The sequence below is a fragment of the Solanum pennellii genome, chromosome 8 (assembly GCF_001406875.1).
Source record: "Solanum pennellii chromosome 8, SPENNV200".
Lineage (NCBI taxonomy): Eukaryota > Viridiplantae > Streptophyta > Magnoliopsida > Solanales > Solanaceae > Solanum > Solanum pennellii.
The window spans coordinates 64,061,527-64,084,846 of record NC_028644.1 but is presented as its reverse complement, the minus strand read 5'-3'; the positions used below and the strand labels follow the sequence as shown (position 1 = coordinate 64,084,846).

The following is a 23,320-nucleotide window of genomic DNA, read 5'->3' as shown; positions in this document are numbered from 1 at the left end:
TCACCTTACGTATACTAGAGAGAAAAGTATCTACTTGCACTATGCTGTAAAGGCAATACATAGACATTTTTTGGTATTTTAATTTTTCAGTTTCTTTTTTGACACCTCTAAATATTGTAACTTGTAATATTAAACATTTTCAAAACGAAGCTCAAATATGCCAGCAAACTTAGTGAAATGGCCTATCTGTGTCACTCAGTAATAGTTGGGCATAGAGATGCCATCGACATTACGAGTGGCAGTTGTGAACCATTTTGTTAAGTTCAATATTGTTTTTCTGTTTTATCATTTGATGCATGACATTCAACCTTTTAGAATCATATATATTCCTATTTAAACATCTGTATTTTCTGATTTTATGTAATAAATGTAACAAACTTGTAAGGACAAGTTTGTTCCTTATACTGTAACACAATTATTTTATATGGAAAAAGCATACTCTCTTATTTAATTGGATTATGAATGTTATCCTATTTTACATCATTCACAAATTTCACGTACTTTATGGCTCTTAAAGATAAAAGAAAAAACACAAGTCTGTGTAAGAAAATAAATACACGGGCTTAAAAATGAGTCCACTAATGAGATGTAGCTGGTATGGAAGTACATTTATGTGTGTGAATTAAGAGTATGTATGAATTTTCGTGGTGGAATTTGGGGCGTTATAGTGGTTGGGACGTAGTGGTGGCTTGGGAAAAAGAAAGGACATAAAATTTGTTTCAGAACAAAGAAAAAAAAAGACAAGCTTAAAAGAGAGTAGTACACTAATGAGGTATATTTGGATATGGAAAGTACATACGTGTGTGTGAATTAAGAGTATGTATGTGTTTTCGTGATAGAGTTTGAGGTGTTACAGTAGTTGTATGTGGGGGTTGTAGGAAAAGGACAGAAAAAATATTTTTGTAATAAGACTGGTTTAAAAGAGAGTACACTACTGAGGTGTAGCTGGTTGTGGAAGGACATACGAGCGTGTGAATGACGAGTATGTATGTCTTTTCGTGTTGAAATTTGGGGTGTTATAGTGGTTGGGATGCGATGGGACCTTGGGAGAACGCTCAAATATGTCACTGCATTAAATGAAATGGATCGCATATGTCACTCGTAAAAGGGAGTGACTATGTGAGAGGGGTGGTGGTGGTAAGTAATGAAGGGTTTAGTTAATGCCACATAGCAAAATCTTATAGTAGCAGGTAATGGAATATATGGCCAAAATGGTAACGTCGGTGGCATGTTTATGTCCAACTATAACGAGTGGCATAGATAGGCCATTTTGTTAAGTTCGATGACATATTTGAGTTTTTTCCCTTCTAACATTCAAAGTCAAGATGTTTTTAATGGATTACACAAAAGGCGGTTGTATCCAAGGGACGCCCATTATATAAAGTTGGATACCTGAAAGGAGGAAATGCATATTAAGAGCTTCTTTTCTGCTTTCGCATTTTAATGTCCTTCATACCCCTATCAAATACTTTGGTTCTTAAAATAATAATGATGGCAAGGGTCGTGATGACGGACCTCCTTTTACTAATCTACTGCATCAATATGTCTTCTTCAAGGACAAACTTTACTGATGAATCAGCTCTGTTAGCCTTCATAGAACAAATAACCAATGACCCCGATGAAACTCTGTCAAAAAACTGGACACAAGGGACTGAAGTTTGCAGTTGGATTGGTGTTTCTTGTAGCACACGGCATCATAGAGTTGTCTCACTAAACCTCAAGAGTCTAAGATTAACAGGCTCCATTCCGAAAGAAATAGGGAACCTTTCCTTCCTTAGTTTCTTGGATTTTGGCAATAACACTTTTAATGGTGTAATTCCCAATGAACTTGGACGTCTAACGAGACTCAAGTACTTGTCCTTGCAAATGAATAATCTCACCGGTGAAATCCCACAAAGCCTTGGATTGCTCTCGAGGCTTCAAGTGCTGGATCTTTCTGATAATGACCTATATGGATATGTTCCATCGTCTATCTTCAATATCTCTTCTTTAAAGATCATTGATTTAAATTTGAATGATCTTAGTGGGAATTTGCCAAATGACATGTGCAGTAATCTCCCAATGCTGCAATATTTATTCATCAGTAAAAATGGCTTAGCGGGTGAACTTCCGAGTCATTTAGATAAATGCACCCAACTTTTAGCTCTGTCCTTGTCTTATAACAGATTCACAGGTAATTTAACTAAGTTGTACTTCTCATTTCCTTTTTTTTTCCTTCTTCTTGAATCGATATTGTATTTTTTTCCTGATATTGTATCTTAATTAATAGGAAATTTACCCCGAGACATGTGGAACATGTCAAAGCTTCAAGATATGTATCTTGGATGGAATAAATTGACAGGTAACTCTCTATATATGGAGCGTTTAACTAATACAGAATGTTATAAAAAGACCATAAGAGCAACCATCAACTAACAACCCCTTATTGAAACAATCATATTCAACATAGGCCATATACATGTCCGCGTTATAACCTCAGAAATGTAATACTCCCTCCGTTTCAATACTTTTGTCTCGTTTGACTTGACACGGAGTTTAAGAAAGTAAAAAAAAAATTAAACTAATTTGACTCATTAAGTTCTCTTTCTTAAAACATAAATGAAATGCTTTAGTGAAAGTTGAACTAGCCTAAGTTTGATCTATTTCTCCTTATATTACAAGATAAAGAACTTGGTTGTTAAGTGTCTAACAGCTCCAAAAATGTGATATAAATTTCAGGAAACATACCAAGTGAAATTCAGAATCTTCCAGCAATTCAACATCTAAGTCTTCGAAATAATGAATTGGTCGGAAATCTTTCACCTACAATGGGGAATTTGTCGACATTGGTGATGATAGATATTGGTGCTAATAATCTTCATGGAAACATTCCTACAGAATTTGCAAAACTTGTTAATCTGAAGGAAATATATCTTGGTTCAAACAATATATCAGGTCAAATTCCTAACTCTCTCTATAACATTTCTGGGTTAGAACAGATCGCTCTTGCAGTGAATGATCTTTCTGGAACTCTACCTTCTAACTTTGCCCATAACTTTCCAAATCTTACTGGCCTTTATCTTGGGTTGAACCAATTTAGTGGGAAAATTCCTAGCTCCATTTGTAATGTCTCCAAGCTCAATTTCCTTGATTTGGGCCACAATTTTTTTAGTGGGGATGTGCCGATGAATCTTGGAAATCTACAGCAGCTTCAAGTGATCAACTTGCAGTGGAATCAACTGACAAATGATCCCTCCACAAGGGAATTAGGTTTCCTTACTTTGCTATCGAGCTGCAAGCACTTGAAGCGTATACAACTAGGACATAATTTATTAAGAGGGACTTTTCCGAAGTCCTTAGCCTTCAGTAATTGGTCTAATTCTCTTGAAACATTCATCGCCTCTGGAAACGATATCACAGGTGAAATCCCTGTTGAAATCAGTAAGTTGAGTAACTTGGTGTGGTTAGGCATTGAAAAGAATGGTTTGAGTGGTTCAATTCCTCATGAATTGGGAAACATGGGCAGATTGCAGAAGTTGACACTTCGGGAAAATAAAATAAGTGGTACCATACCAGAAAGCTTATGCAATATGGAGGTCTTATTTCTACTTGGGTTGAGTGAAAATCAGCTTTCAGGTGAAATACCAAGTTGTTTGGGAAATCTTTCTTCTTTAAGAGAACTCTTTTTGGATTCCAATGCATTGAGTTCCAATATTCCTCCAACTTTTTGGAGTAACATCGGTATATCAACTCTCAGTTTGTCATCCAATTTTCTCAATGGTTCTCTGCCTTTAGGAATAGGAAGTTCGAAGAGTCTAAGAAATTTGTATTTATCAAGAAATCAATTCTCAGGAGAAATTCCAAGCACAATGGGACAACTACAGAATTTGGTATTTCTCTCTGTCGATGAACAATTTTGAAGGTCGTATACCTCAATCATTCGGATACCTGGTTGCTCTTGCATACTTGGATTTATCCGCAAATAACCTTTCAGGTATGATCCCCGAGTCTCTGGTGAATCTTAAACAACTTAGCTATCTTAATGTGTCTTTCAATGCACTCACTGGTAAGATTCCAAATGGAGGACCTTTTGCAAATTTGACAGCTGAATCTTTCATGGGGAATGCTGAATTGTGTGGAACGTCTCAATTCAATGTGGCGGAATGCAGAACTGGTGGCATGAAAAGTAAAAACAAAAGGAGGGATTTAACTTTTGTTCTTGCATCAGTTGCAGTAGCATTAGTAGTCACAACTCTTTTCATGGTTTGGTTTCTGAAATACCGAAAAAGAAGCAGACAACTTCCTATACCAGATTTGATTGGTCAATCCCATCAGAGGATCTCTTACTATGAAGTTGTTCGAGGGACAAACAACTTTGATGAAGCCAATTTGATTGGCAGGGGAGGTCTTGGTCTAGTGTACAAAGGGACACTCCAAGATGGAATTATTGTTGCTGTGAAGGTTTTCAACGCGGAAGTACAAGATGCATTTAGAAGATTTGATTTGGAGTGTGAGATTTTGCGCAACATTCGCCATAGAAATCTTGTTAAGGTGATAAGCAGTTGTGCTAATCTTGATTTTAAAGCATTGGTTCTAGAGTACATGCCAAATGGAAGCCTTGATGCTTGGCTTTACTCTCACAACAACTTTTTCGATTTAAATCAAAGATTGAGGGTCATGATTGATGTGGCTTCTGCAATGGAATATTTACATGAAGGTCATTCTTTTGTTGTTGTACACTGTGATCTAAAACCAAGTAACATACTTTTGGATGGAGACATGGTTGCAAGAGTCGGCGACTTTGGTATATCCAAACTTATGACAGCTGATAAATTGATAGCACAAACGAAAACGTTAGGCACTATTGGCTACATGGCACCAGGTATACAACAGTTATCAAGTCTTTCTTATGTTAAATAATGTTAATTTGTCTTGTTGTTTGGTTAAGAAACAACACGATTCATTTTTGCTATTGATTAAGAAGATAAATATATGGCGTATGTTTGCAGAATATGGATCAGAAGGCTTAGTGTCAACCATGGGAGATGTTTACAGCTATGGTATCATGTTAATGGAAACATTTACTAGAAAGAAGCCCATGGACGATCTTTTCGTTGGAGAACTCAGCTTGAAGAGATGGGTGTTTGAATCATTCCCCGATAGAGTGATGGATGTAGTGGATGCTAATCTATACTCAAGACAGGATGAGCAGTTTTCATCCAAAGAAACTTGCATTAAGTTGGTAATGGAATTGGCCTTACAATGTACATCTGAATCACCTCAAGAGAGAGTCAGTATGAAAGATGTCCTTGTAAGACTCAACAAGATTCAAACCAACTTCTTGCATTGTCCAACAAGAAGCCAAAATAGAATGTAAGGCTTCTTGGTGAGGGACAAATTTGGGGGACAGAATGAAATACCATCTTTCTTTTTTCTTGTTTTCAATTTGTATGGAATTCTCTTGTAAAATATATGTAACAAACCATGGTAGCTAATGAAATTGTAACTTCAGAGACTCGTGGACTTGCCTACAACTCGTGTTTGGATTGACTTTTTTTTCAAGTAGCTTTTATAAGCAAAAAGTCATAAGTTGGGAATATTCAACTTTTAATTCAATAAAAAAAATTAAATTGAACCTGAATTATAGTGTACTGCTCTTTATTTTAAGTTTTTTATTGATCGATATTATCATGTTAATATTTCGTAAATATTTTATCACTCTTTTGATATTTTCACAAAAGATGACTTTGTTTTTTTTATTAAAAAGAAGAATAATTTATGGGTCAATTTTGTGTTTAAAATTGTTATATGAAATTCTCAAATCAAATTTTTTTCGGAAATTTTTTGAAATTGCATCTCATGAAATTACATATCAAAATTCAAAAACATTAATTTTATCTTATAATTTCAAATCATGAAATCAAAACGCACGGCGTACCACAGGTTTCCTTAAGTTATTTAATGACCAAAATAATTAGGGCTATACACTTAATGAACCGTCAGGAGATCAAACCCAAATTGGAAGAATCAAAACCCAAAATTAACTCTCCTGAACCCTCTCTCTCCCCGTTCAAAATTACCCACAATCTACCAGTAGTTTGTGCTGTGCAAACTCCTCCAACCGGCGACGGCGGCGGCGGCATCAGCAATTTAGAGTCGGTGACTCCTCTTCCGTCACTCCCTGTAAGTCTCTCTCATATGTATCTTCCAGTTCTAATTTGCTTACTCCATTCTTCCACGTTTATTTTTAGGCGTAATCTATATAACTCTTAAATTTAGGAGTTTAAATTTCATTCACACGCTTGGATTATGATTTGTTTCAATTGCAATTTTAAGGCGGAATATGTACAAATGTTAAATTTGCAAGTATACCTCGAACTGCAATTTGTATCAATTGCAAGTTTAAGACATTATCGATGTGTTGGGTTTGTTTTAATTTACTCTTCTTGTGCTCAGAAAGATGAGTCGATCAAGTGAAGCAGCCGCCTTGAAGCGGAAAAGACCGGATTCATCTACTCAGGGACTTGTAGATGCTGAGCTTGTAGTGCTCAATGTGGTCAAAAGTAAAAAAAATCAGGGTGTCTGGGTAGCAGATGTGAAAAAAGAGGCAAACATCGCGCCAGCTCTTGTCGATAAATGCCTTACTTCATTGGTGAAGAAGAACTTGATTAAAAAAGTCCCTAGTATCCAAAATAAGGCAAAGAAGTATTACATGGCTGTTGAGTATGAACCTTCCGAGGAACTGACTGGTGGAGCATGGTATTCCGAGGGAAAACTTGACAAGGAATTCATAACCGTTCTTAGAGAGACGTGCCTCAAGGTCATTGGAATGATGAAAGTTGCTACTGTGGAAGGAATCCACGACTTTTTGAAGAAGCGGAAAGTTGTTGAGTGTTGTACAAGTCAACAAGTCGGGGAAATCTTGAACTCTATGGTTCTAGACGATTCCATTATAGAGGTAAAGAGCACTGGATTGGGTGAATATCATTCTATTCCTATTGGATCTGTTTGTTACAGAATTGCAGTTGGAGTTACTTCAGGTCCGAAAACAATAGGGCCAATGGCTTCGATTCCATGTGGTGCTTGCCCTAGGATTAGTGTATGTACACCTGATGGAATTATATCTCCGAAAACCTGTGTCTACTTCACTAAATGGTTAGACATTGAATTCTGATGGACTACAACAGTTGCTTTTCGGGTTTCTTATTTTGTCTTTTGGTTTATAGATGAAACCAATCAACAATTTCCATAAACCCCTTTTGGAAGTTTTAACATTTTATTATAATGTTTGAACTCAGTTGGGAAAATTGTGTGATCATGCTACCTTTTGCTAATGAGAAGATTGCAGCTAATGTGTATTGGCATGACAACTTTCACAACTTTTGACATATCTCAAATTGTTATCAGGTAGCTAAATTTCACTTGAACAAGTCATTATGTTGTCTTGATTTTTTTCTGGAAAGTAATTTGGTTCGTGGACTAAGCTATCTCGAGTCCTTCCAATGTTTAAACAGTCTAATTAAAGCAAATTCATACAAGACATGAATGTACTTGTAAAGACAAAAGCACGCTATTTTCTGGACATGAAATATACTCAATGTAGTTCACATTTTTTTGCAGAAAGTGACAGACAGACAGTAATCCAGTATGTATCTGTGACAGATTAGCCTTATTTTGACACACAATATATACAATGAGTTCAGTTCTGAACACTTTAATGATTGAAATCTATCAGATTTAAAATTCTGGATTCGCCTCTTTATGTGTATAGGTCTAAATATTTTGTTTGTGGACGAAGAGCTGTCTTTGGATCTTTTTGGACTTCAAATACACACTGATACACTTGTTTTATCTGGAAATTCAATGACTTGGTGAAGCAACAATCTGATCAGATTCTGCTACTTCCTTTTTCTTGCTTCTTTCTTTCTCAAGTAAATACACCCTCTCTACTTCAGGCATTGCTACAATAAATGCATTCAGTTTGGAGTTCAAGTCTTCTAATTTTCCCATAACTCTGTCATTTGTAAACATCCCATTAAGCACACTTTGGATTGTTCTCCAGCTTTCCATCAATGGCAAAGCGATAATCACTGCTGATCCAACTGTGCCCCATACGATAGATATTATAGCCCAGAATGTGAAGTATCCCTTGCTAAATTGCCCTGTATTATCAAATTTGCAACTTAGTTTATAGATTGAGTGCTCAATACTGTGATATTATACACTCAAGCTGAAGAAAGATTGAGTTTTTTCGACTTACCCACAGGAAGTGTAAGAATAGGCCAGAGAATTACTATCACGAATGTGAAACCGATGCCCCATTTGATTATCCATGCTTTGGCACTGTTGAGTTTTTCCTCTCTGAATTCTTCAGGTGGCACTTCACTCTTTTCCTTTTCAACCACAGTGATCTGTTTGGTAGTCTCCCAATCATAATTCTGAGGTCTTAAAAAGCTGCAAACAGCATGAATAGCTCCACCAGTAAGTATGGAAACAAGGTTACCAGCTAGCATTGGTGCATTTCTACCAGTTGTGTCAAGATCTATCCTTCCATACTCTATCTTAGTGACCGATAACCAAGTGATAATACCTAATAAACAGCCAATAACTGTCCCTAGGATTGCACCAAAACTATTTGCTTTTCGCCATAAAAGCATGAAGGCTATTGGGAGAACAGCTGATCCTATGAAAACTCCCATAGCTAAATACATCCAACCTAGAGAAACACCAGCCTTGTTCAAAATTACTGCTAAAATGCCCATGAAACAGCCAAAGCCTAAGACAACTCTTGAAACTTTTAGGATTTGTTTTCCACTTGCTTCTGGATTGATGTATGTACGATAAATGTCATATGTACATAATGAAGAGACCGCGATAAGCTCAGAGGAACCAGCAGATGTGACAGCCCTAATCAATACAGAAGAAGTCGTGTAATTGACAGTTAACAAACCATTTATAACGCGTGATTCTTGATTAGGCACTTACATAAAGAGCATTGTGAGGAGAAGAATTGATCCTGCTTTCCCCATCAAAGCAATAGCTGTAGCTGGAGGAACAAGTCCGTGGCTAGCCTCACTTGCTGTTATCGGTAGATCAAGAGCCAGTGCTCCAAGACCTAGTGATGTTGCCAAGGAAAATGGCACAGTAAACCAAACTAGACCACCCAACAAATAGCCCTTATGTGTTGATGATGGTCTTGCAGCAATTGCACTTACCCAGTATCCCTAACATTTAGATATTTCTGATATCAGGATTGTTGCAGAAACTTACCATAAGCTAGTTTTCTTGCTATATCATAGGGAAAGAAAAAACTTACATTGTCAACGAAAACTGTACCAAAATTGCCAACGATGTTGATGATACCAAAGACAAGACCACCTGAACTCAACATAGTAACATAAGACCCCTTGAAATTCCCAGTAGCAGGGCCACAAGATTGTCCTACATGAGAGATCGGCTCTTGACAGCTTCTTGACTTGCTTGCTACTTCTAATAAACGTCTGTAAACGATGTTTGGGCAGCCAAGTTCACTGCTTGCAGCGTATACTAGGTACACAAAGATGACTAACACCACGTGTACTGAAATCAACAACCACAAATGTCTCTTAGATGAGCGCGTGAAAAAGAGAAAAGCTGATACAAAGAGCTTAAATTAGATACCTATGACGGAATGTATATAGCTAGCCAAGAATGTAGCTTTTAGCCCTCCAGCCAAGGTGTAAACTACAACACCGAGAGGGATAAGGAAACTTGCAGCATATATGTTAACACCAGTGAGTGCATTGACGACAGCAGAACCACCAAGAAGCAACATGGCTGTCACTATAATGTTTGTCAAGAAGCAAAACCCCAGAAAAACCAGATGAGCAGCAGTTCCCCATCTGAAAATAGGAGTAAATAATACTCAACAGACTATATGAATACAGCAGAATATCATCTTCATCTTTAGTATAGTTCATGACAAACCTTGCTTTTACTATTTCACAGACAGTATGAGCATAAGGGGCTTTTCTTTTGATCTCTATCGCGATCACACCAAAAAGGAGGACCTGTTAGAAACAACTCGAAGAATTTATCTTCCTGATTCCTGAAGTCAAGAATTTCGAAGGATGATTTTAGACGTACCTGAATAGTAGCTCCACTTGCATACCAAAAGGGTCCACTAATTCCATACTCCCAAGCTACATTAGAACTTTGCAAGATTGTAGCTGCCCAAGTCCACTGCAAAAGAGATCACATTCAGTTGATTGTAACTTAGAGTAACACAAAACTTTCAATTCTTGGCTAGATTGGCATTAGGCAACAACAAAACATGGTACCTGAGATACAATTACACTTGCAATAAGTCCTGTTTTCACATTTCTACCAGCTGTGTTGAACCATTCTGATGTATGACGCGAACCAACATATCTTTTTTCCAGCCAAACCTTATAGAATTACACAGAGAAAAAAAAAGTTTGTAAAAAGAAGGAAAATTGGAAATGGTTGCTCCAAAGACAAGACTGCCTCTTCCTCTTCCTCTCCCCTCACCAAAAAGGTACTTCCTCCGTCTCAATCTATATGATAATATTTCTCCTCCTCCATTTGGTTCCGAAAAGAATAACATCTTTCAAACAACTCAACTTAAACTTCTCATTTTACCCTTATTGTCAAGTTTTTCATCGCTACACAAATACATAACATGTTTAACACCACAAATTTCAAAAGTCTTTCATTCATTCCAGCGAAACTATGCTACATAATAGAAAAGAAGGATTTAACTTATATCAGTGAGAAAAGTATGAAAAACTGGCATAATAAAGGTAAAAGTTAAATACCAAGAAAGAAGTGAAGATTGCAAAAAAAGCTCCAAAACCAAGAATGACAGAGTAGCCAACACCCTGATTAAGAACAGGTTTTCCTCCAAAAAAGCTGCTCTGCCTCACACAATCATTTCCAGAAACACTATAATATTTCGATGAAAATTGAAAAGGTGGACAGGAAGCCATATGTGAATGAACTGATAGTAAATCTCCAAATTAATTACACTACATTTGAACAAAACAAACTATTTATAAGCAACAAAGTTAGAATCTTTGTAGTCCTACTTGAGATAAAAAAAAAAAAGAAGAACAATTTATTAGAGGCAACAAAGTAAGCAAATTGTGATGGGAGATGACATTTTCTTGTGATGTTATGAAGTACAAAAAGTCTATGGAAATTTTTTTATGTCAAACTAAAAATGGAGTTTTTAATTCATTAGAAGTATAAGATAGGGTCACTTTCATTGCTTTGAGAATCTTTTTGTCTTGGAGTAGCTCCATATTTCTAAGTGGTTGGAGTGTTCCATCAATCAGAACAACAACAATAACATACTCTGTGTAATCCCATCAAGTAGGACCGTGTAATCCCACCAAATAGGGGTCGGGTGAAGATAGAATGTAAGCATACTCTACCTTATAGGTAGAAAAATTGTTTCTGATAGAACCTTCAACGATGGTTCCAACATAAGTAAAAAAAAAAAAAAAGTACCATATATAGAGTATGACATTTTTCATTATCAAATTGGGGACTAACACCTTGTTTGGAGGGTTGTTACATATTGTTAGTTTGAATACAATGTTTGTTTTGATAGTTATTTAAATTCTATTGTATCATATGATTTAAATCAATTGTTAGATAACTATGAAAAGACTCATTTTAAATAACGATCGATTTGATATGATTACGACCTTACCGTGATATTTTCTTTATCATTTTTGTCTTTAATTTTTACTACACTAGCTCGTCGGCCTAGTATGTCTTTGAATTTTTATGACAATTATATGTGTCGCCTTGCCACATTTTGATTTTTTTAAAAAAGTATTTAATAATTATATTTCATCTTTTATCTCTCTTTTTCATAGTAGCTCTATTTCATATTCGATTTTTCGGTAGATTTATCTTTCAAATTACGGGTGTATAACATTATTTAACACTAGAGAACGATAAAATTTATCAAAACATTATATTTATTAAAACAATTTGCATAGGCCATTTTCTTGTGACATTTGAAGAGTAAAAAGTCTATGGAAATTTTTTAATCAAACTAAAAATGGAGCTTTCAATTCATTGGAAGTATTAGATGAATCTCCCAAGTTGGCAAGTGATAGATTCAAAGGGTCACTCTCATGGGCTTTGAGAATCTTTTGTCTTGGGGTATCTCAATACTTCTAATTGGTTGGATAGTTCCATCGAATCAACAATAATAACATACGTGTATAATCTCACCAAGTCAGAGTCTAAAGTGCATGCAGATCTAACTCTACTTTAAAGATAGAAAGGTTGTTTCTGATAAATTTTTAGTGATAATTCGATCAAAAAAACACAAAAAAAGGGTAACAAGAATACAACATTTTTTCATTTTATCAAATTCTAGACTAAAATATCCCAAAGATGTACGGCAGAAATGGTAAAGAAACAACAAGCAAAATCAAAACCTATGAATGATTCTGACATCAAAATGAATATTTTTTTAATTCTAAACACAAAAAGGGACACTCTCTAAAAATACACATCAAAACAGACAGTTCATCCATTTATGATCGAATTACAACTACCATTTATTCACAATGTTATCACTGTTAACTCCATATTCATTCAAAATAATATTATACAAACTTGAAGGAAGCTCACCAACAAATTGGTGAACTACAATTCTTTTTATTAACTAATCAAGTAAATTTATATCTCTTTCTTCCTCATGTGAAGCTATATCTTTTTATTCAACAATAAATATGAATTATTCGCTCCACATTTTTTCATTCATCTTTTATTATTTTATACTTTATATTTTGATTTTCTTGAAATATGATAGTCATGTCTCAATAATCTTTAAAGTCTCAATAATCATAAATTCCTTCGATTATATTGCAAAACAAAGTACATCTAGAGCGTTTTTATTATATAGAGAAAAATATTTTTCAAATTTTCATGTTGCAGCTGATTAAAATTTTTGGGAAATTCTCTAGGTAAATTAATTCTCTTAAAACAAAATGAGAAAAAAAAGACTTCACAGATGAAAAGTAAATAATTTTCTTAAAACAAAATGAGAGAGAAAGACTACACATATGAAAGTAGAAAAAATGAAAGTTCCTCAATTGATATTCCACATTGATTATATTCTCTTCGTCCTTCAACACATCTCATCTTCATCATTTTCATGTATCCCCCATCCTCACTATCTCACGGCTCACACCCGTACCTCCCATATTATTTATAATAACAACAATATATTATAGAAAGGCAAAACACATAAACGGCCCCTTGAACTTGTATGTTTTTTCCGTTTAGACACCTTAATGAGGCCATATTCCTATTAAACACCTTATGTATACACAAAATGTGTCTATTAGACACTTCAATGACATTACTCAAAAATATATAGAGTGCGTGACTTTCAAACACTATAATATGAAAAAAGAGTAAATCATACCGTGACATGTGGCAAATTAAAAAAAAATATTTTTTTACAAAAAAAAATTATCATATCGAGCAGCCCCTTTGCATCTTCTTCTTTGAAGCCCTTCGTTACTGCCAACTTAAATTCCACCATTAATAATTTTATGAACTCTCTATTTGTTCTTTTTCTTTTTAATATAAAAATAATTCATAATTTATCCTCCCCTTTCCTCCCAAACAATATAAAACTATTTCATAATTTATCCTCCCCTTTCCTCCCAAACAATATTCTCTAACTTGCATAGCTCAATTCTTCTTCTTCCTCTCTTTTTTATCATTAACAAATATGATTAAAACTTGAAATTACCAAGAAATAAAAAAGGTACAACTCCGTATTTAGTTATTTTTAGCAACTTTGTTTATGGGTTTTGTGTAATCATGTTTTTTTTAATTCAACCATATAGATTGATGTTGCTTTAATAACACCACTTTGATTTTAACTTTAAAGAGTGAAGGAAGAAGACATTTTCAAGAGGTGAATATGACATGTTCTACGGCTGATTCAAGAAAGGCAGGACATTTGAAGAAGTTGAATTCGACAAATTGGACATTTCTTTCGCTGTGAAGAAGATGAATGAAGAATTTTTTTGATTTTCAGCAACAATGGTGAGATGTGGAAAAGAAAGAGATGAGGAAAAAAAAGGGGGGGGGGATCTAGGGTTGGATAAATAAAAGGGGAAGATTTGGATCGTTAAGTGTGTCAATCAAACACATCAGTTTTTTTTCACTTCACTCGCTCAAAAGGCATGCCTCAAACAATAGGTGACAAGTCAGCCAAGTGTGTTTGATAGGTACACTTTTTGAGTGGTTTAAGTGTTCAATAGGAAGGAGCTCTTGTTAAGGTGTCTATACGGAAAATCTTGACAAGTTCTAGGGGCCGCTTATGTGTTCTGCCTTATAAAAAAGCTTTGAGGAGGATAGTGGACTACACATATCTTACACTTACCTCGAAAAGTAGAGAGGTCATTTCCATTGTCCGATAGATTATTAACTCAAAAAAACAGCATATCAAAAACATTTCGACCTAAAAAAAGGAAAGAAGAAGTCATAATAAACTACTAGAGACGTATGACAATCCTTTGTTAAAAGGAATAATTACTTCAACAAAATATGACAATAATTGGAGTACACAAAATAATAAATAGCAACAGAAATAGAATAACAAGAGTAATACTATCAACACTATTACGAAAGGATAAGTTACAGAACACGCCATTAACATTCTATGTTGATAGAATATATGCCTTCACTTAACAAAGTAATGGACCAGGTCCCTTACTACACTAATGAATAAAACCAGAAAGTTAAATGCAGTAAAATCAACACAAAGATTTTACGTGGAAACCTCCTTGCTTAAGGGAGTCAAACCACGACCTGTCTCACAGGATTTTCAATTGTTTTCACTAATCTTCAAAAGTAAAAGTAAAACACGATTACAACAAATGTGAGAAGAAGTTTTTAATCTCACGTTTAAGCAATAATCTCTATTGCTTAACAAGCCTAAGTAGAAAACAATCTACCCACTAAGCTATCCCACTTGGACAACTTAGACTTTTAACACTACACACTGATTCCTTTATAGATTCAGGAATAGTTTACAGTTTAAGAACAAGAGAATGTATTCCTAAACAACTATACGAAAAGCTCCAGAGATTGCTGTTGTTCTTGGAATAATTCTGCCTTTGTTTACTAGCAGTCTTTGCAAATGTTCTTGAAGAGTTTTATCTCAAGTTGCAAAAACTACAAAAGATGTTTAGGAAAGTGCCTTTTATATGGACAAGTCACTTTCCTAAAACTCTTTGCCATTGGTTGAAGAAGTCTTACTTTCTGACGCCATCGGAAAGTGTGCACCTACTTTCTGTACCGTCTCCAGCTGGCAGTCAACTGGCTCGTCACCATGAGAGCCTGGTACCTCTACTAGGTCCCTGGGTTTGTTTCATCTGCAACACACAAGTAAGAAACCTGGTACTTTTACAAGGTCCCTAAGTTTGTCAAATCATCAAAACTACAAATAACAGTTTCCCCCTTTTTGATGATGACAAACACTACAAACACTGATCTCGGATCTTCTCCAACTTAGTTCCCCCTTGCTATATTCCCCCTTACTATATATTCTCCCTCACTGTATATTCCGCCTTACTACTGTATATTCAGTTACTCACAGTTTGACTTCCTCCTTTTGGCATCATAAAAAAGATATGCAGTAAACCAATGATGTCAACTGAAATACTAAACAAGATCAAAGCTAAAGAGCAATCAATCAATAAGGGAAAAGCATGCACAAAGGAAGATAATCAGAAAAACAAAGGAATAAATTAACAGGCATGCCATCATAACACTAATACATTAAAAACAAACTGAATATCCATCAACACAGTGATAAGCCACACAAAAAAAAAATGACACAGGGGAGAATTGTTCAACAGGCTAGAAAGAGGGGGGAGGATGAGACAGGGACTGGATGACAAGAGTGAGTCATGCATTGGCAGCATCATTATCTTTGATGGCCTTTTCCTGCAAGGCATTGATCTTCGCCTTCAACTCAGCATTCTCTCTCTCCAGAGCTTGTACCACTGAAGAACCAGGTCCCTCACTCTGTGCAGTAAGCAGTTCTGCTTTAAGTATAGCAATCTCTGCCTCTTTACCACTTAACCGCACAGTGAGCTCCTCAACCTCGTGCTTAAGCTGATCCTGATCATCAATAAGTTGTGCCATCTTGCTCTTTGGATAGCCTCTTCCTTCAATGCATTCGCACTCAACCAAGGTACTCTCGGAGATGGCCTGTTTAACCGTCCCAACTTTTCCAACACTGAGAGGAATTTGAAAATGCTTGAATACTTCCGTGAGAAAGTATCCGTAACCCATTCCGTGAACACCTTTCCTCTCAATGACAGTTTTGTGGATATGCTCAAGCATTAGACCAGGGAGGTTCAGGGCTTCGAAGCTACACAACATCTCCATCACAAACAAATCAGCAGCAGTTGCTACTGTCCTCTTTTCTGTGCGAGGAAGGAGAACCTTATTGATGAACTCAAAGACCAGCTGGTACTCACTCTTCATGATTTTTCTTATAAATCCCAGCAACCTTAGTTGTGGGTGTCTTAGAAATCACAGAAGCAAACTCAGAAGAGCAAGTTTTGCCCAGTACAGACCGGGTCCCGTCTTTAGGCACCCTAAGAATTTTGCTCAACACATCCTCATATAAAATATAGCAATATTATGTACCCGTGTGAGGATGCTCCCATCTTCCTTGAATTAAACAGTATAGTAAAATTCACGCACTTCTTCTTCATAGAGGATGGGGGATTTTCTGTCGAACAAGTGCAGCCAAGATTGGTTCTCTTCCATATCGTGAAGAGAATCCATGCCAGGAAGAGTTATGATTCCCATATCAAAAACTCTCCCTGCGAAGACTGCTTGGTTTCTCAGGCTGTCAACAACTTCCTGCATGTTGACACTCTCATCTTTCCTGGTTTGAGAACCAGGTCCCTGTGACCGTTTCCTCTTTCCCTCAGATCTCTTCCCTTTTGACTTTGTGTTTTCAAACTTCTTTGTAGCCTTTCCCTTTTTCTTCTCTGACCTCTTTTTCTTAGTTTTCTTTTCCACTTCCTCACCAGACAACTCAACCACATTAGTCTCAGGCATTTTAAAATTTGATACCTTGAATGTTCTTGCACTTCTAACTGCAGCAGTAGAACATGCACTAGCCTTCAAGGCATCAGCCATCAACTTTTGAGCGGCAGACCTAGTAGTAGGTCGTCTCCTAGGGGCCTCCTCTACAACCTTCTCCTTCCCTTTTCTAGATATCTCCCTTTCTCTTCGCTCAACCTTCCATTTTAAAGGTTCCTCCTCACTTTCAGAGTCAGAGGAGGAGGAAGAAGGGTACCTTTCAACATCAGGTGTTTTATCAAAAATGGGTTGAGTGGTTTTTACCTCTTTCCTCTGCAAGACCTCAGTTTGCTCTGCCATTGCTTCTTCCCTCATCATGGCCAGACTTTCAATCACCAACTCTTCACTTGCTGCAATATATTGGACTCAGATGCCTTATGCTTGGGTAGATCTCCTTCAAAGAGATTGTCAGGCAACATGTCTTGAAACGGACCAGGTCCGGTAGGCACGACTGATCTGTTTAGATCTATGGCATAGAAGGGATTATCAGGTGTGTCCTGTTGAGAACTGGAAGGGGGATTGGGTCTGGCCTGTACATTAGTCGGAGAATAGAAGGCAAGAGGCTCTATTTCACTAAGAGCATCTAGCATCTGTTTGGAGGAAGATGAAGGAGAAGACATGTTTTACACACAAGAAAATGGTTTCTTTGAACAGAGAAAAGAAGAGGAAGAAACAAATTTTGCCTTTTTTGCTTTTGCTAAAACCCTTCGTGAACAAGAAGAAAGTTAAAGAACAGATGTGGATTTCAAAAGAAGTAAATGGGGTTTTTAAAAGGCGTGAAAAGGTGCCAGGTCCGTGATTGGATGTGTCGTTTGAGAGAGAAACGATGGGACTAACGGTCAGAGTGACCGATGACTGACACGTGGCATTATCAACAGTCATATTTTTCAGTTTCAATTTAATGTATAAATGCTAACCTGGACAGGCACCAGGTACCATAGCACAGTTAAACCTCATTCCTCAGTTGTTCTAGTTGCTTCCCTTGCTAAGCAGGTCCTTACTGAGAGTATACCTACAAAAGGTACAAACAGGATCTTTGTTCAGATATTTAAATATTCACACAAAGGATACCTGCACTGCAATTTTAGCCATCAAGGGAGTTTAACTGTTGGAAGCTAAGAACATCATTTTGAGATCAACATGCCCAACTTCAACCGATTTCTCTCAAATTGATCTTTGCTGAGAGCCTTGGTGAAGATGTCTGCAATTTGCTCCTCCGTTGGACAATATGTGAGCACAATATTTCCCTTCTCTACATTATCTCTCAAAAAGTGATGTCTAACATCAATATGCTTTGTTCTCTTATGATGGACTGGATTCTTTCTCATACTAACAGCACTAGTATTTTCACACATAAGAGGAATTGCTTTGATGTGAATTCCAAAATCTTCCAAGTGTTGCCTGATCCACAACAACTGAGAACAGCAGGCTGCAGCAGCTACATATTCAGCTTCAGCAGTTAAAAGAGCCACAGAGTTCTGCTTCTTGGTACCCCAAGAGATAAGTGATGATCCAAGGAAATGAGCCATTTCAGAGGTACTCTTCCTGTCAACTTGATAACCAACAAAATCAGCATCTGCAAAACCAACCAGATCAAAAGTGTCACCTGCTGGATAGAAGAGAACCAAGTCCCCTGTTTTCTTCAGGTATCTGAGAATACGTTTTGCAGCCTTCAAGTGTGAATCACGAGGACATGCTTGAAACCTAGCACATATTCCAACACTATAAACAATATCAGGCCTGGTAGCAGTCAGATATAACAAGGATCCAATGATTCCCCTGTACATTGTCTGATTCACAAGAGGATCAGATTCCTCTACTATCATCTTGGAATTTGTTCCCATAGGAGTATCAATAGGTTTAGAGTCAAACATATTGAATTTCTTCAGCAGCTCCTTAATGTACTTCTCCTGACATATTGAAATCCCATTTGATGTTTGCTTGATTTGCAGACCCAGGAAGAATGTCAATTCACCCATCATGCTCATTTCAAACTCCTTTCCCATTAATGATGAGAATTCTTCACACAAATGTTTTGAAGTAGCTCCAAAAATTATGTCATCCACATAAACTTGAATGATAAGCAATTCTTGCTCTCTTTTTAATAAGAACAAAGTATTGTCTATCTTGCCTCTTTTGAAACCATTCTTCAGCAGGAACTTTGACAGCCTTTCATACCATGCTCTTGGAGCCTGCTTCAGACCATACAGTGCCTTTTTCAATCTAAACACATGATCTGGTAGCTCTGCATCTTCAAAACCAGGAGGTTGCTTGACAAACACCTCCTCTTTGAGATCTCATTTCAGGAATGCACTCTTCACATCCATTTGATACAGCTTGAACCCCATGAATGCAGCAAAAGCTAATAAAATTCTAATAGCCTCCATTTTGGCAACAGGTGCAAAAGTCTCATCATAGTCTATTCCCTCTTCTTGATTGTATCCTTGCACCACCAACCTGGATTTATTTCTAGTAATCACTCCATTTTTATCAAGCTTGTTTCTGAAAACCCATCTGGTTCCTTTTACTGTTCTGCCTTCAGGTCGAGGAACCAGGTACCATACCTTGCTTCTTTCAAACTGATGAAGTTCTTCTTGCATAGAATTGATCCAGTCTGCATCACCTAATGCTTCTTTCACATTTTGGGCTCAATAGATGATATGAATGCTGAGAATGCCACTAGATTTCTTGTTTTTGATCTAGTATGAATTCCAGAATTCAAAGGAGAAATGAGATTATCAAGAGGATGTGATGAACTATGCTTCCATCCTGATCTTGGAGCAAACTGATTGAGCTGATCAGCATGTTCTTCTTCATCAAGAGTGACATCATTTTCTGGGGAGTCTGATGTACTCTGGCTGGAATTTTGAGTAGTACCAGGTACCATATCGCCCTTTTCAACCTCAACAGCCTCTTCAGGTAGACTATGATTCTGATCATCACAGTCATTTTTTAGTTGTTGTTCTGTATCAGCTTCACCTCCTTCAGTTTTCTTCGATTTGAACAGTTTCATCACATCATCTTCATCATTTGATCCATCATTCTTCAAGCTTCCATCTTCAGCAAATACAACATGAATGCTTTCTTCAATGCATTGAGTTCGTTTGTTGAATATTCTGTAAGCCTTGCTGGATGAAGAATATCCAACAAACACTCCTTCATCACTCCTAGGATCAAATTTTCCCAGATCATCCTTTGCATTATTCAGCACAAAACATCTGTATCCAAATGCTCTAAGATAGCTCAGCATAGGCTTTTTGTTGTTGAGCAGCTCATAGGGGGTCTTATTCAAAACAGCTCTTATTAGACACCTGTTGGTAACATGACATGCTGTGTTAACAGCTTCAGCCCAGAAATTTTGAGGAAGATTTGATTCAATAATCATAGTTCTGGCAATGTTCACCAAGGTTCTGTTTTTTCTTTCCACTACTCCATTTTGTTAAGGAGTTCTTGGAGCAGAAAAATTATGACTCGTACCATTCTCCATGCAGAATTCATCCAGCGTTGAGTTCTCAAACTCAGTACCATGATCAGATCGAATGCTGCAAATGACTTGATTCAATTTAGTTTGAATCATTTTGAAAAATACCACCAACTCTTCAATTTTGTCTGCCTTTGATCTCAAGAATCTTGTCCAAGTGTATCTCGAGTAATCATCAACAATCACCAAAATGTATTTCTTGCCATTTCTGCTTTGAACTTTCAAGGGTCCACACAAGTCCATATGAAGCAACTCTAGTGTTCTTGATGATGTTACTTGCTTTTTGGGCTTAAAAGATTATCTTATTTGTTTTCCTTTAACACACGCTTCACAGATTTTATTTTCAGCAAACTTCAGCTTGGGCAGACCTCGGACCAGGTCCTTAGAAATCAGTTTGTTCAATAAAGATGAGCTTACATGCCCAAGCCTACGATGCCAAAGATCAGCATTCTCATTCTGAGCACTAAGACATGTTAGGTCATCTCCATGAGACGTTTCTAAGTTGGCCACATACATATTTTTACTTTTGTGTGCAGTGAGAATTACCTTGTTTGTATTTAGACTCACCACAGTGCATTTCTCAGAAGTAAATTTGACTTCATTTCCTTTGTCACAGATTTGTGACACACTCAACAAGCTGTACTTCAACCCATCCACATGATACACATTGTCAATTGAATCTTCAAGAGATCTTCCTACTTTGCCAACTCCCAAAATGTACCCCTTCTTTCCATCACCAAAAGAGACACCTCATCCTTGAAGTGTCTTGAGTGAGAGGAAGTTTTTTACATCACCAGTCATATGCTTAGAGCATCCACTGTCCATATACCAACATTGACTGCTGCTCCTCTCACTCACCTGCACCAAGAATCACTTGTTTAGCTTGGGAACCCATTTCAATTTGAGTTCCCAGTAGGCAGACAAAGGAGTGATTAGATTGTATTTGGTCCAATAGGGTAGATTTTGAAGCTTTCTAATAAAGGACATGAGAGCAGGGACAGATTTTTTCTTTGAAAATCTGTGAGTTGAAACATGCTTTGGAGGACCAGGTCTCTCTTTTGGTAAATTTTGCCTTTCAGCATAATTAGAGAGCCTTTCATAGGAGTTTCTCCAGCTAGCACACTCACCCTTCAAATGTCCATTCTTACCACAATGTAGACATAGCAGATTGTCAGACACAAACACATACTTACTGTGAGGATTATAAGGAGGAGTGATGTTCAAACTTCCTAGTCCTTTCTTATTGAAATTACTCTGATTTGTTGCATTTGACAGTAACTTTGAGGATTTTGTCCACTTAAGGGATTTTTCAAGTTCTTCCTTAAGTTTGACAATATCCTGTTCTAACTTGTTACTCTTTTCCAGCGACAGACCAAGATTTTTCTCAGAGTTTTTCAATTTTTCTTGAATTTCAGCTTGTAAACCATTTGACATTCCATTCAGCTTTTCAGCTTCTTCAGTAATTTGATTCAACTGGTTCTTAAGTTCAGAGTTATTTGACTCTAGAGACACCATCCTTGATATTTTCTCTTCAAGTTTAACTTTGTTTTCAGTTAAACTATCAAGTTCAGCATTCATTGTGTCTCTTTCAGATGTTAACTCAATTACAGAATCAATCATGACTTTTGCAAAAGTTTTCAATTTTTTAAGAGAATATTTATCCAAGTCATTTTTCATATCAAGAAGTGTTACCTGGTTGTCCTCTTCATCATTTTCTGTATGAGCCATGAGAGCAAACATTTCATTGAAAACGGTTTCCTCCTCATGTACAGCCACCATAGACACATCATTTGGTTCATCAGGGTCTTCTGAATCACTTGAAGAATCACCCCATGCAGCAAGAGCCTTTTTGACCACCAAATCTGCAGCAGCTCTTCGATCTCTCTTACCGAGTACCAGGTCCCTTCTATTTTCTTTGTCACTTCTTGGTTTTTTATGTTCCTTGTTTTCATTCTTGAGCAGAGGACACTCTCTGATAAAGTGCCCAGCTTTTCCACACTTGTAGAAAGTATCACCTTGAGTAGCATTTCGAGTACCATTTGTTCCTCTTTTAAAAACTTTGTTTTTTCTCACAACTTTTTGAAATCTGCTGATGAGATATGCCATATCATCATCACTTGAATCTTCATCTGATTTGTACTTCAGCATCAAAGACTTATCCTTTTAACTTCCTTCTTTGATAAATCGTAATTTTGATTCATCTCATGTGTCTTCAGATTTCCAATCAAAGCATCCGTAGTCAGCACCTTCAAATCTTTGGCTTCTGTAATGGCATCAACCTTGCTTTCCCAAGATTTTGGAAGAATTCGAAGCACTTTTCTGACTTGTTTGGTCATGTTTATAGGTTCACCAAGACTTCGCAGCTCATTTGTAATGGAAGACAATTTTGTGAACATGTCATGAATTTTTCTCCTTCCTTCATTTTGAAGTTTTCATACCGTGAGGTAAGCATGTCAATATTTGATTCCTTGACTTGTTCAGTTCCTTCATGAGTAGTCTTCAAACAGTCCCAAATTTCCTTAGCAGACTCACAAGCTGACACCCTATTGAACTCATCAGGTCCTATCCCACAGACAAGAAGAGTTTTAGCTTTGTAGCCCTTTTCGATCTTTTTTCTATCAGCTTCGTCGTATTTCTGTCTAGGCTTTGGAACAAGATTTGTTTTCTCTCCATCCTTTTCTTCCATCATCAGAATAAACGGTCCATCCAGTA

The 23,320-nt window shown here is 36.7% G+C and overlaps 4 protein-coding genes across 4 annotated transcripts; 3 read left to right on the top strand and 1 right to left on the bottom strand.

Moving 5' to 3' along the window:
• The first annotated feature begins 1,542 nt into the window (after positions 1-1,542).
• On the top strand, positions 1,543-3,780 carry LOC107028287 (LRR receptor-like serine/threonine-protein kinase EFR). The gene is made up of 4 exons (XM_027919328.1): positions 1,543-2,173; positions 2,270-2,341; positions 2,719-3,575; positions 3,775-3,780. The coding sequence occupies exons 1-4, from the start codon at positions 1,543-1,545 to the stop codon at positions 3,778-3,780; spliced, it is 1,566 nt and encodes a 521-aa protein (XP_027775129.1).
• An 88-nt stretch (positions 3,781-3,868) lies between these two features.
• On the top strand, positions 3,869-5,494 carry LOC114073869 (receptor kinase-like protein Xa21). Its single transcript, XM_027919406.1, has 2 exons — positions 3,869-4,861; positions 4,989-5,494. Exons 1-2 carry the CDS (start codon positions 3,886-3,888, stop codon positions 5,354-5,356), a joined length of 1,344 nt encoding a protein of 447 aa, XP_027775207.1. The 5' UTR covers positions 3,869-3,885; the 3' UTR covers positions 5,357-5,494.
• Positions 5,495-5,934: 440 nt separating this feature from the next.
• LOC107026877 (DNA-directed RNA polymerase III subunit rpc6-like) lies at positions 5,935-7,458 on the top strand. The gene is made up of 2 exons (XM_015227987.2): positions 5,935-6,162; positions 6,436-7,458. The coding sequence occupies exon 2, from the start codon at positions 6,440-6,442 to the stop codon at positions 7,151-7,153; it is 714 nt and encodes a 237-aa protein (XP_015083473.1). The 5' UTR covers positions 5,935-6,162; positions 6,436-6,439; the 3' UTR covers positions 7,154-7,458.
• Positions 7,459-7,568: 110 nt separating this feature from the next.
• Positions 7,569-11,167, bottom strand: LOC107026876 (urea-proton symporter DUR3). The gene is made up of 9 exons (XM_015227986.2): positions 10,797-11,167; positions 10,299-10,406; positions 10,105-10,200; positions 9,946-10,028; positions 9,640-9,860; positions 9,296-9,558; positions 8,965-9,203; positions 8,240-8,886; positions 7,569-8,141 (listed from the first exon to the last, which is right to left on the bottom strand). Exons 1-9 carry the CDS (start codon positions 10,965-10,967, stop codon positions 7,840-7,842), a joined length of 2,130 nt encoding a protein of 709 aa, XP_015083472.1. The 5' UTR covers positions 10,968-11,167; the 3' UTR covers positions 7,569-7,839.
• Positions 11,168-23,320: the final 12,153 nt, after the last annotated feature.

Coding starts and splice junctions, on each gene's coding strand:
- LOC107028287 (XM_027919328.1), top strand. CDS start 1,543: ATGTCTTCTTCAAGGACAAACTTTACTGATGAATCAGCTCTGTTAGCC. Junction 2,174..2,269: donor GTCTTATAACAGATTCACAG/GTAATTTAACTA, acceptor CTTAATTAATAG/GAAATTTACCCCGAGACATG. Junction 2,342..2,718: donor TGGATGGAATAAATTGACAG/GTAACTCTCTAT, acceptor TATAAATTTCAG/GAAACATACCAAGTGAAATT.
- LOC114073869 (XM_027919406.1), top strand. CDS start 3,886: ATGAACAATTTTGAAGGTCGTATACCTCAATCATTCGGATACCTGGTT. Junction 4,862..4,988: donor TATTGGCTACATGGCACCAG/GTATACAACAGT, acceptor GTATGTTTGCAG/AATATGGATCAGAAGGCTTA.
- LOC107026877 (XM_015227987.2), top strand. CDS start 6,440: ATGAGTCGATCAAGTGAAGCAGCCGCCTTGAAGCGGAAAAGACCGGAT.
- LOC107026876 (XM_015227986.2), bottom strand. CDS start 10,967: ATGGCTTCCTGTCCACCTTTTCAATTTTCATCGAAATATTATAGTGTT. Junction 10,407..10,796: donor CAATCTTCACTTCTTTCTTG/GTATTTAACTTT, acceptor TAATTCTATAAG/GTTTGGCTGGAAAAAAGATA. Junction 9,204..9,295: donor GTACAGTTTTCGTTGACAAT/GTAAGTTTTTTC, acceptor TCTAAATGTTAG/GGATACTGGGTAAGTGCAAT.